This window comes from Engystomops pustulosus, chromosome 2 (genome assembly GCF_040894005.1).
Source record: "Engystomops pustulosus chromosome 2, aEngPut4.maternal, whole genome shotgun sequence".
Lineage (NCBI taxonomy): Eukaryota > Metazoa > Chordata > Amphibia > Anura > Leptodactylidae > Engystomops > Engystomops pustulosus.
Genome location: NC_092412.1, coordinates 58540160 through 58553037, shown reverse-complemented (window position 1 = coordinate 58553037; position 12878 = coordinate 58540160). Strand labels below are relative to the sequence as shown.

At 45.5% G+C, this 12878-nt stretch overlaps 1 protein-coding gene across 2 annotated transcripts; it reads right to left on the bottom strand.

Moving 5' to 3' along the window:
- Positions 1 to 259: 259 nt before the first annotated feature.
- Positions 260 to 11816, bottom strand: LOC140116510 (pro-glucagon-like). Of its 2 annotated transcripts, none has more exons than XM_072133025.1 (5): positions 11376 to 11816; positions 10779 to 10887; positions 9697 to 9840; positions 8251 to 8332; positions 260 to 542 (listed from the first exon to the last, which is right to left on the bottom strand). In XM_072133025.1, exons 1-4 carry the CDS (start codon positions 11524 to 11526, stop codon positions 8260 to 8262), a joined length of 477 nt encoding a protein of 158 aa, XP_071989126.1. In that variant the 5' UTR covers positions 11527 to 11816; the 3' UTR covers positions 260 to 542; positions 8251 to 8259. The 2 variants fall into 2 exon arrangements, with proteins under 2 accessions (XP_071989126.1, XP_071989125.1); XM_072133024.1 differs by having other exon boundaries at positions 8264 to 8332.
- Positions 11817 to 12878: the final 1062 nt, after the last annotated feature.

The following is a 12878-nucleotide window of genomic DNA, read 5'->3' as shown; positions in this document are numbered from 1 at the left end:
TCCCTTGGTATCCCATTGTGTTTTAGGCAAAGACTTTCTGAAGTGACCATGATTTCCAGCATATGTGGATGGATGTAGATAAGCCATGAGTGTAGTTTTCATTTGCTGGACTACTGCAAAAACAGTGACACTGGCTAATTGTGAAATATTTCCTTATTATTTACAAAAACCTGGACCTGGAGAACCCACAGAAAGTGAGCATTTTGAGGATAGCTACACATTTGTAGAAGATATAATAACTTTTATTATATGTCAAAGAAGATCTACATCAATATATAGCAGATGAATATTCCAAAAATACACAAACTTCAGGAGTCAAAAAAAGAAGGAGGGATGATAATATACATTTCTACTTATAATACATGGTGAAAAATCAGAGCTCATAAAAACATACAATATTGGGGAGTAAACCTCCATTTTCAGGAAACCCCATATATAGCCAGTGGACTGTAGGATTTTCTATTCCTTTTCTTCCGGTTTATGCTTTTTATTAAGACATTGATCATTCAGAAGTCCAAGGAGTAAGTTGGTATCAGTCATACCTGAAAAACACACACCATTTATACCATGTTATATTCTATGCATATATAGCTTTTAACGGTATTTTAATAACGTATGGTGACAGACCAGTTAGGCAGTTTTCCTGTAGGGAATCCTTGAAAAACTGAAATAGTTTAAAAAGTATTACTAAATATTTGTTGAACCCCACAGATATGTCCCAGCATTGCCGCTGTGCTTTATATGTTACCAACAAAGATGCTGATAAAGGCATCGGATGTCTTTACAGACAGTCCCTTCACAGAGTTGAAAGAGTTAATTATTAGCCTCCTTATCTGTCTGCCCTCCTCTTGTTACTTTCAACCACTAGCTCCATAGCAGCTGCCTGGTTGGTCTCCATTAAAGGCAGACCACTGGTTTTCTCTGAAATACAGAGAAAACTATAACATAGTTCTCTCTCGTAGAGGATCTGTTGGGATTTGATGCCGCCTGTGGCTTGAGCAGCATGAACCTGATGCTCCTGTTAATAAATCTGCTTTGCACCACAACAAATGTTGTGTTCTTATGTATTGACCCTCCAGGAATGGATATCTGAAACAAAAAAAGAAGAAATATTTCCTTTGATGACAAATCCAGCGATCTTTTGTTATTACATTTGACACACCGGACCTCTGTTACTGACAAAAACTGTCCCTCTGTCATCTGGGACTCAGACTCAATATATACAGGTACATAATTGGAGTATTACCCCAGAGAAACAAGTATATATAACCTTTATGTTTAGCTGATCTCCTATAATTCAATGCCTTCTGTGTGTGCACTGACACATAGGGGGATATTTATCATACGCTGGCAGGCAGGGCCTGGCGTAGAAAAAAACGCATACGTGAAAAGTCGCCGGCAGCAGCGAGTGCGCAGGCGCGGGGACAGTAACGCCTCGCGCCGGCCCACTCCCGTCCGGCCGCTCCCCCCTGCTCGGCTGGCCACGCCCCCCCTTCACGCCCCACTGGCGTGAAGGTGGCGGATTGGGGAAAATAATCGCAAAAGCTAGCAATAAGCTAGCATTTGCGATTATTTCAGGGCCTCTGCGCCACTGGCGGTGCGCAGAGGTCCTGATAAATATCCCCCATACTGTATATGGCTTTATTGTAGCATCTGTATGGACAGAACACACAGACCACCCTGTGGTTCTATTGAGATTAACGTGGGTCTGATAGGCTTCAGTTATATGTTGCCATGGCTCATTGACTACAGTACTCTTCACCTAAAATAGGGGTAGTATGAGGCATTACAATATTTTAAATCACAGCTGCTGGGAGCTTAAAGGGAACCTGTCACCAGGGAACTCATTTTCACTAAAGACAGGTTACAGAAGCCCATTACAGCTGCATTGTAAATCTGCCTTTCTGCCTTCTCTAAGCATTTGCATTAGAATATAATTGTGTGTTATAACTTACCTTGCCTGAAACAGTCCTCTGTGGAGTCCCAGGGGTTGGGACTTGTCTGTGCTACTCACTCCTCAGCTCTCAGCCTCCACCTATATGCTCCTGTACAGCTCCTCCCTCCTGCTCCTTCAATGAGTCACAGCCAGGTAAGCTGACATGAGTGGGGCTAGGAGGGGCTGTACAGGATTGAATTATATGCCACAAATCTCTAGTAACATATGAATGACAATAACGTGGGATTGAATTTAATTTTTTATGTGTACCAATGATATGTAACACATTTATGTTTTTAATAACTTATTGATAAATGGTATATTTTATATACAATAAAAACAGGTCTTCAATGCTCCTAATCAGGATTGTTTTAACCATAAGGCAAATGGCACGGCAGCACCTTGCAGATTGACAAGAACATGAGAAAACAACAGTAACTAAGTGATGAGAGGCTATTTGTATATGACTGTAGATGAATAAGAGTGTAAGCAGTAGGGCAAGTGGTAATTGTATTTATATAAATTGAGGATTATGTTGCAATGGCAGATCCCCATAGGGCTGTTTCGGTTGGCTGCCTGGACCCCACTCCCATGCACATATAAAGAAATATGTGTATGTGTGTGTAAACAGTAAGTTCACAATGTGTGTTTGGGGGAGATTTATCATACGCTCCTGCGACAGCTATGATAGTGGCCACACTCCACCCTGCATGAGACCCGCCGGATAGTTTTGCGCAAAACCTGCACACGAGAGTTCACAGATTTTTCAAAATTATGCAGGCATGGAGCAGGAACGCCCCGTACCCGCCTATTCCACCAGCTGCTGCACCCCTCTACACCCCCTCTATGCCCACATGACATGAAGGTAGCAAAGTCGCTCTTTAAATCGTAAATTCTTGTCCTGCTCAACAATAATCCATCTCTGTCCACACCTTCTCACTTCTCCTGTAGTCCTGGCAGCCAAGTAGGTGTCAATATAAAATAGCACTGAGCGTAACGTGTCCTCGGCTGTCTTGGACCGCAGGAAGAAGCCTTGAGTCCTATCTGATAAATTCTGTGCTGGGTGCCCACAGAAAGGGCTCCAAGTGCCACCTCTGGCACCCGTGCCATAGGTTTGCCACCATTGCTCTAGGTTCTAGGAATACTATGAAAATGAGTCATGAGCCATCAGGCCCTGCACCATGCATTATTCAATGTATTCGCTCTCACTGGAGTGTTCCTTAAAAGAAAATCTAATCAAAATCAAGCATGGATAAACCTGGGACACTTACTCATAGATCCAGGTACCGTGACTGTGGGAATCTTCTTATATGTGTTTGTTTATATATGTATATATAAGGCCTCTTTCCTTCTACAATACATTTTTAAATTATGCTAATGTGACTTAGGGGCACTGGTGGGTGTTTCCATCAGGGCCTTAGCCCAGTGTTACACTGCCTGGTCGAGGCAAAGATTTATTGCCATAAGAAAAAAAAACAAAAAGCATTTTTAACTAATAGTACATTTGTGTAATTATGTCTTTAAAAAGGACCTGTCACACCATACAAAATAATCTCTCTAGTCCTACCCCAGTAAAAGCAGTTTTATATCGCAAGCTTTATCGCAACATACTGGTAAATCTATCGAACAACGCACTACATAGCCCTCAGAACGCCCGACCAAGCCTAAAGCAGTCCGGCGTATTCATAAGGGGGCGGTCCGAGGAGACGGTGACTGCTGCGATATAACAAAGCTATCGATATAACAAAGCTAGCGAACAACGCACTACATAGCCCTCAGAACGTCGGACCAAGCCTACAGCGCTCCTGCGTATTCATAAGGGGGCGGTCCAAGGAGACGGTGACAGCTGCATTGAGCCCGGCAGTAACCGCCGGCCTATAGTGTGTAAGCAGCGGTTTGGGGAAGAAGCTACAACGAGGGCAGCAACCTCCCCATCATGAATACACCGGACCACTGTAAGCTTGGTCCGGCGGTCGGGCGGCTATGTAGTGTAGTGTTTCCTAGCTTATCGGTATGTTCTGATAAAGCTAGCAATTTAACACTGCTATTACTGGGGTAGGGCTAGGGGGCTGATTACTTTCGTAGACAGCTCCTAGAGGGATTATTCTGGGTGACAGGTCCTCTTTAAACACAAGTCATATAACTTTCCTCATATGTAGCCCTGAACTGAAATTCACAATCTTGAAATACCCCAATAAAAGAAACCTGAATACATTTTGTGTAACCTATTAATTGTAACCAGCTTCCAGCACAGCTAGCTAGGTCAGTAATGGTTTCTATTCACTTGTTAAATGTCCTGTTGTGCCACTTTGCATAACATTCTGCTTAGGACTGATATAAATCTATAGGGTTTCGCCTTTTTTTAATGAGTCTGGCGGCTGGAGCTTCACTAAGCCCTTAGTGTCCAGTCATAGTCAGTGTTGGGATCACAACCCAGTCACTTGTTAGCATTGAGCGGACTTTGTAAATTGAATACAGGCAGTCCCTGGGTTACGTACAAGATAGGGTCCACAGGTTTGTTCTTAAGTTGAATATGTATATAAGTCGAAACTGTATATTTTGTAATTCTAGCTCCAGACAAATTTTTTTCGTCCCATCGACAATCGTTGTTTCAAAATTTTTTGCTGTAATGGGACCAAGGATTATCAATAAAGCTTCATTGCAGACACCTTACAGCTGATTATTGCAATCTGGGACTAAAGCATCCAGAGAGCTTCACCAGAGGTCACAGTGGGCAGAGGGATCTGTCTTTAACTAGGGGTCGCCTGTAAGTCAGGTGTTCTTAAGTAGGGGACCGTCTGTATTCTGAAATGGGTGATGACAATATTTAGTTAATAGACATACAATCCATTCAATACATAATATCTGCCGCAAATAATCAATCTACCGTATATACTCGAGTATAAGCCGACCCGAGTATAAGCCGAGACCCCTAATTTTACCACCAAAAACTGGGAAAACCTATTGACTCGAGTATAAGCCGAAGGTGGGAAATGGATTGGTCACAGACCCCCCCCCCCCAGTATATAGCCAGCTAGCCCCCTATAGTATACAGCCTGCCCCCAGTAGTATACAGCCACCCCAGCCTGCCCCCAGTAGTATACAGCACTGCCCAGCCTGCCCCCAGTAGTATACAGCCTGCCCCCAGTAGTATACAGCACAGCCCAGCCTGCCCCCAGTAGTATACAGCACAGCCCAGCCTGCCCCCAGTAGTATACAGCACTGCCCAGCCTGCCCCCAGTAGTATACAGCCTGCCCCCAGTAGTATACAGCACAGCCCAGCCTGCCCCCAGTAGTATACAGCACAGCCCAGCCTGCCCCCAGTAGTATACAGCACTGCCCAGCCTGCCCCCAGTAGTATACCGCACTGCCCAGCCTGCCCCCAGTAGTATACAGCCTGCCCCCAGTAGTATACAGCCTGCCCCCAGTAGTATACAGCACTGCCCAGCCAGCCCCCAGTAGTATACAGCACTGCCCAGCCTGCCCCCAGTAGTATACAGCACTGCCCAGCCTGCCCCCAGTAATCTACAGCACTGCCCAGCTTGCCCCCAGTAGTATACAGCACAGCCCAGCCTGCCCCCAGTAGTATACAGCACTGCCCAGCCTGCCCCCAGTAGTATACAGCACTGCCCAGCCTGCCCCCAGTAGTATACAGCACTGCCCAGCCTGCCCCCAGTAGTATACAGCACTGCCCAGCTTGCCCCCAGTAGTATACAGCACAGCCCAGCCTGTCCCCAGTAGTATACAGCACAGCCCAGCCTGCCCCCAGTAGTATACAGCACTGCCCAGCCTGCCCCGAGTAGTATACAGCACTGCCCAGCCTGCCCCGAGTAGTATACAGCACTGCCCAGCCTGCCCCCAGTAGTATACAGCACAGCCCAGCCTGCCCCGAGTAGTATACAGCACTGCCCAGCCTGCCCCCAGTAGTATACAGCACAGCCCAGCCTGCCCCCAGTAGTATACAGCACAGCCCAGCCTGCCCCCAGTAGTATACAGCACAGCCCAGCCTGCCCCCAGTAGTATACAGCACAGCCCAGCCTGCCCCCAGTAGTATACAGCACAGCCCAGCCTGCCCCCAGTAGTATACAGCACAGCCCAGCCTGCCCCCAGTAGTATACAGCCACCCCAGCCTGCCCCCAGTAGTATACAGCACTGCCCAGCCTGCCCCCAGTAGTATACCGCACTGCCCAGCCTGCCCCCAGTAGTATACAGCCTGCCCCCAGTAGTATACAGCACTGCCCAGCCAGCCCCCAGTAGTATACAGCACTGCCCAGCCTGCCCCCAGTAGTATACAGCACTGCCCAGCCTGCCCCCAGTAGTCTACAGCACTGCCCAGCTTGCCCCCAGTAGTATACAGCACAGCCCAGCCTGCCCCCAGTAGTATACAGCACTGCCCAGCCTGCCCCCAGTAGTATACAGCACTGCCCAGCCTGCCCCCAGTAGTATACAGCACTGCCCAGCCTGCCCCCAGTAGTATACAGCACTGCCCAGCCTGCCCCGAGTAGTATACAGCACTGCCCAGCCTGCCCCCAGTAGTATACAGCACTGCCCAGCTTGCCCCCAGTAGTATACAGCACAGCCCAGCCTGTCCCCAGTAGTATACAGCACTGCCCAGCTTGCCCCCAGTAGTATACAGCACTGCCCAGCCTGCCCCCAGTAGTATACAGCACTGCCCAGCCTGCCCCCAGTAGTATACAGCACTGCCCAGCCTGCCCCCAGTAGTATACAGCACTGCCCAGCCTGCCCCGAGTAGTATACAGCACTGCCCAGCCTGCCCCGAGTAGTATACAGCACTGCCCAGCCTGCCCCCAGTAGTATACAGCACAGCCCAGCCTGCCCCGAGTAGTATACAGCACTGCCCAGCCTGCCCCCAGTAGTATACAGCACAGCCCAGCCTGCCCCCAGTAATATACAGCACAGCCCAGCCTGCCCCCAGTAGTATACAGCACAGCCCAGCCTGTCCCCAGTAGTATACAGCACAGCCCAGCCTGCCCCCAGTAGTATACAGCACAGCCCAGCCTGCCCCCAGTAGTATACAGCCACCCCAGCCTGCCCCCAGTAGTATACAGCACTGCCCAGCCTGCCCCCAGTAGTATACCGCACTGCCCAGCCTGCCCCCAGTAGTATACAGCCTGCCCCCAGTAGTATACAGCACTGCCCAGCCAGCCCCCAGTAGTATACAGCACTGCCCAGCCTGCCCCCAGTAGTATACAGCACTGCCCAGCCTGCCCCCAGTAGTCTACAGCACTGCCCAGCTTGCCCCCAGTAGTATACAGCACAGCCCAGCCTGCCCCCAGTAGTATACAGCACTGCCCAGCCTGCCCCCAGTAGTATACAGCACTGCCCAGCCTGCCCCCAGTAGTATACAGCACTGCCCAGCCTGCCCCGAGTAGTATACAGCACTGCCCAGCCTGCCCCCAGTAGTATACAGCACTGCCCAGCTTGCCCCCAGTAGTATACAGCACAGCCCAGCCTGTCCCCAGTAGTATACAGCACTGCCCAGCTTGCCCCCAGTAGTATACAGCACTGCCCAGCCTGCCCCCAGTAGTATACAGCACTGCCCAGCCTGCCCCCAGTAGTATACAGCACTGCCCAGCCTGCCCCCAGTAGTATACAGCACTGCCCAGCCTGCCCCGAGTAGTATACAGCACTGCCCAGCCTGCCCCCAGTAGTATACAGCACAGCCCAGCCTGCCCCGAGTAGTATACAGCACTGCCCAGCCTGCCCCCAGTAGTATACAGCACAGCCCAGCCTGCCCCCAGTAGTATACAGCACAGCCCAGCCTGCCCCCAGTAGTATACAGCACAGCCCAGCCTGCCCCCAGTAGTATACAGCACTGCCCAGCCTGCCCCCAGTAGTATACAGCCCAGCATTAAAAAAAAAAAAAAACTTATATACTCACCCTCCGGTGGCCCCGATCTGCAGCGCTGCTCCCCCCATGTCTGCGCAGCTCGTCTTCTGGCTTCTGCGCCCGTCTTCTGTACATCGCCCGGGAGAGAGCAATGGCGGCGCCCAGCACGATGTACAGGACACAGAAGACGGGTGCGGAAGCCAGAAAAGTACCCACGCGGACATGGGGGGAGCAACGCTGCACATCGGGGCCACCGGAGGGTGAGTATATAAGTTTATTGTTTTTTAAGTATTTTTTAAGTGACTCGTGTATAAGCCGAGGGGACGTTTTTCAGCACATTTTTTGTGCTGAAAAACTCGCCGTATACACAAGTATATACGGTATATAACATATATATAAACATATGCAAAAACATTCTAGTGACATCATTTATAAAACAAAATCCCTAAATACATTTACTTACAAAGTGTTCTTACCCAAGAAATGAGGCATCTGATTGGAGCCTTGGAAGCTTCATGTCATTGCTAATGTATCGTTTGGCATCACTGATAAGAAAATATTGTGTATTAGAGTCAATCATTAGAATGTAGGGGTCTGAAGAAGTTTACCAGATATATCCCATAAAGTGATAGAAGAATCTTTCATCCCTTGATATTGTAGAGAGTATTATGTCAGAATACACAGAGGATATTAAGAGGAATACTCAAAGGAATATTGTAATGATGTATTATGTAATACTTAGCACAGGGAGCTGTGTCATACAAGGCTTCATTTACCTGTGCCGTGTACGGACGCAATACACCGGCATAACATATCGTAGATTGACGGTAGATGAGGAGAACTCTGTTTAGTCACTTTTTGTCATTCTCACAGAAATAAAGAAACTGAGATAAGTTTTTAGTCGCCAGTCTTTAAAATACTGAACTCACATGTATAATCTATGAAGAATCTTTGTAGAACTAGCGATAGAGGACAATGGGGGAGATTTATCAAAGCAATCGCAGAGTAAACTAGTGCAGAGCCAGTCTAGACAGTCTTATACTGCACCTGATGTATCACAGAGTTAGATACTGGCCGATAAATCTAGCGCACTTTGGGACTATGGAGGCATCATTTGCACCTCTATTGGTTGGTCTAGTTTACACTAGAAAACTGTTCCAAAAAATGTTCTGCAGTTGCATATATTTCGGCACATGGGCAGTTTCCTGTGAATGCACATAACTTTTTTTGAAATCACATCGCATTTGTCGTAGCAGCTAAAAAATTTTATTTTCAACATTTTAGCATGCATTTTGCCAGTGTAATAAATGTCCATCACTGTGTAGTAGAAGTTCAAGGTTATTGCAGGTTCTAAAGTGAATGGGAGCCGAGCCAAAGGAGGAATGCATTGCTCCCGGACACCGGATGGCGCTGTCTGCTTTTGGCTTTGTACACTGTGTAGTGAGTCACAACCCAATGGATTTCATAGTATGACCAATAGGGATGAGTGGACCTCGTCAGGTTTGGCAAACTCCGAACTTGAAAATACTGCTCAGGTTGGGGTTAGGAAGCTTAATACTCACCCCAACAAGTAACACCCACAATTAGTGCAAGCATGCACTAGATGATGCTAGCATGATGCCATTTAGATGCCAGCGGTGGATGCTGCTCCCATCTACCCAAGCATCATCGATCCCCGTGATGTCATTGGTGGAGTCACATTCATTAAGTAAACAATGGCGCACATGCTTTACCGACAGCATTTAAAGAGTTAACAGCCGTGATCAGTACTGGGTGTTACCAGCGGGGGAGGGGTGTGTGAGCTGATCATTGGAATTAGGGTCTGCTCATCACTAATGACCATTCCTATGGATAGGCCATTAATATGCAAGGATTGGAAAACCCTGAGAGGCTCTAAATACATTTTTACCTGAATCGCTTCTTGTTCATCAACCACTGCACAAAGTCCTTTGCTTTCATCTTGTCTAGGTATCTTGTCAGGTCACTGGAGAAGGTCCCTTCAGAGTGACGCTTAATGTTTGACGTGATAACCTGAGCTTGGTATTCTTGCCACCTATAATAATAATAATATATACTAACGTTGAGCTTTGCGTTATAGACTTAAACCTTATAGATACGTTGTGCTTATGTTATTTAGAAACATCAAGCACTAAAAGTGTTACAATGTCATCTCATGTACATTAATATAACAACATTGAAGGCTGGTAGAGACTGGTATATTTTCATTCCAATTCTGTATTGTGTCAGTTTTCCAATTCCAGCAAGTAGATTGGACCACAGACGGTCCCCTACTTAAGAACACTCAACTTACAGACGACCCCAAGCTACAAACGGACCTCTGGTAATTGGTCATTTACTGTACTTTAGCCCTAGTTACAATAAACATCTATAATAGTTATCAGAGGTGTCTGCAATTGAGAATTATTGTTAATCCTGGTTCTTATGAGAATCTAACATTTTTAAAATCCAAAAATAATTTGTCTGGAGTTACAATTATAAAATATACAGTTCCGACTTGCATACAAATTCAACTTAAGAACAAACCTACAGAACCTATCTTGTATGTAACTCGGGGGCTGCCTGTATATATATATTTAGAGAGAGCTAGAGATGGATAAACCGTATATATAAAATTCTAAAGAGACATAAGAAATACATACAAACAAGTGCAGAACTCTGGGAAACAAGATATCATTTGTAGCAAATGATTTTTATCACTTTTGGCAGACTTTATGTTTTTTAAGCCATGGGCCTTTTTTCTTCATGCTCGACAAAATGTCAAAAAAAGACATAAAACAAATTTGGTTGAAGACCATGTAAAATTGTAGTCATTTGAGACATAATTCTGGTGCTTAATACAATACAACTCCATTGATTGCAAACAGGAAATTGTCTGATATGTAATAATGAGCTTACTCATACTAACAATCCCATCCGGAGACGATGAGGACATTTATAGAATTGTAGAAAGGTACAGAGATAAATACTTACCTGGTTTCATCTGACGAATCCCTAACTAAGATCTGCAGACTTTCTGGAGCCATAGCCAATATGATAACTCCTGTAATGTACATTAATTGTGCCTTTTTCATCTGGTAAGCTGGAGAAAAGTAGACAAGTCGTTAGAATATTTTTACTGATTTTCTATCAATGTGTCACCGCAGCTTGGTAGCTATTAGATCACTTTTTTTCTTTTATTTTTGGATTGCCCTCCATTACAACAAACATAACACTAACATAATTTTGCAACATTCTAATAAAATCTTTCACTATTATTTAGTACAGTTTAATATTCAATGTAGCAAGTGTAGTTTTATATTGTAGTCTAGTAGATTGATGTGTGATTGATATAAAGCAGTTATCCTTCTTGGATAGCTTATGATTAATAACATTAACATCGAAATTTATATTTGTAATTGATATGTAAATGATAAAAAGACTCTCCGAGTGTTTCTCTATATCTTATCCAATTCTATCAAGTTAAAAGATGCTTAACATATCTAATCATACAGAAACTATGTGACTATAGTAAAAAACAGTGTGCTAAAACATGCATGAAGATATAATATCACCATCTCATAAACTCACCTTGTAAAGAGCTTAATTGCAGTCCCTCTGGTTTCGTCTCCGTTAGTTGATCGTGTCTGCTATAGACCTGCTCTTCATGTCCTTTTATGCAGTCACCAAACTCCCAGATGACAGGTAGGTCAACAGTGCATCTCATTTTAGACTTCATCATTATAATTTCTACTCCTTCCCTTCCCTGTATCTTTGTTACAGTGGTCCTTTGGATGATCTACAAGAAGCCGCTAGACTAATCATATCAACTAACTATTCCTCTTCGATGTCGGACAAGAGAAAAGGTCATTAGAAATTGTCAGATGGAATCATAGGTTTGTGATTAAATTTGCCGCTCAAAGGTAGAATAATATTCCTAAATGTTTCAGACTAGCAGGCATAAATCTGCATTATAAGTCATAGGTTATGAGTGCTTTGACAAGCTGATGGTCATGAAGAAGGTGGGTGTCTACGCCTAACCCTAGGACATTGTGTGCTCATGGCCACAAAAGGACCAACTTGTTTAGGCCCTTGGAAATCTATGCAGTTATCTCATTTCCTACTGAGGGGGATGGGTTTGACAGACAACTCAAAAGTTTTGAGCAGGCATGTTCTGGTACAGGGACGCTGCACCATTTTCTTTCTACTTTCTATGCCATTTTTATATCCCCACCCAGGATTATGAACCCCCTATCTCAGTAAGTGGGAAAGGGATCTGGATCTGGTTTTCTCTCAACAAGCGAAGAGCAAACCGGATTACAAAATACTGAATTGCTGGTACCCTCTAGACTACCGAAAATGTTCCCCTGAACCTCCTCACTCTGTTGGCGATGGAAAGACACAGAGAATACTTTCCTTCATCTCTTCTGAGAGGAGGTACATAAAACAATAGATACAGTAAGGGGGCATCCAAACCCTTTTTGTTTCGGCCTTCTACCTACTCACTTCAGTTTACTGCAAGCTCGGCAGCTTACCACACGGCTATCCTGTGTCACTCGGTAAACCATCCAACTATCTGGAAGTCTTCATGCCCAACATCCCTGACCCACAGAGTCAGGAGGGTGGAAGGAATGTCTTGAATGGAAGATTTGACCACCTCCTGAACTTCTGAGAAATTTTCTCTGTGCGTGGACTCCTTGGAATATGTTTCAGAATTCCTCTGCTTACCATGATTTCAAATAGAGGCTAGAAGGTACAAGCCCGTGACTTCTTGGCCTCCTGGTGTGTGTGTTTTTTTCATGTTACCCTGACTTAGGGTAGTCTCATTGGTACAATGCAAAAATTGCAGTTGCTGCCAGGCTGAGGATAAAAGGCGTCTTATACCCATATTTGGAGGTCAGTAATGCGCTTAAAATCACATAATAGTTGGAGTTTGTATGTTCTCTCTGTGTTTGCATGGGTTTCCTCTGGGTGCTCCAGTTTCCTCTCACACTCCAAAACATACTGCTAGGTTAATTAGATCGTGAGCCCCATTAGGGACAGGGACTGATTTGACATGCTTTGTGTAGCGCTGTGTAATCTGTGTGCGCTATA

Excerpts from the sequence above, each read along its gene's own strand:
- LOC140116510 (XM_072133024.1), bottom strand. The coding sequence starts at position 11,526 with ATGATGAAGTCTAAAATGAGATGCACTGTTGACCTACCTGTCATCTGG. Across the intron at positions 10,888-11,375 it reads GCAATTAAGCTCTTTACAAG|CTTACCAGATGAAAAAGGCA; the intron begins GTGAGTTTATGA and ends ACTTTTCTCCAG. Across the intron at positions 8,333-9,696 it reads ATGAACAAGAAGCGATTCAG|TGATGCCAAACGATACATTA; the intron begins GTAAAAATGTAT and ends TTTTCTTATCAG.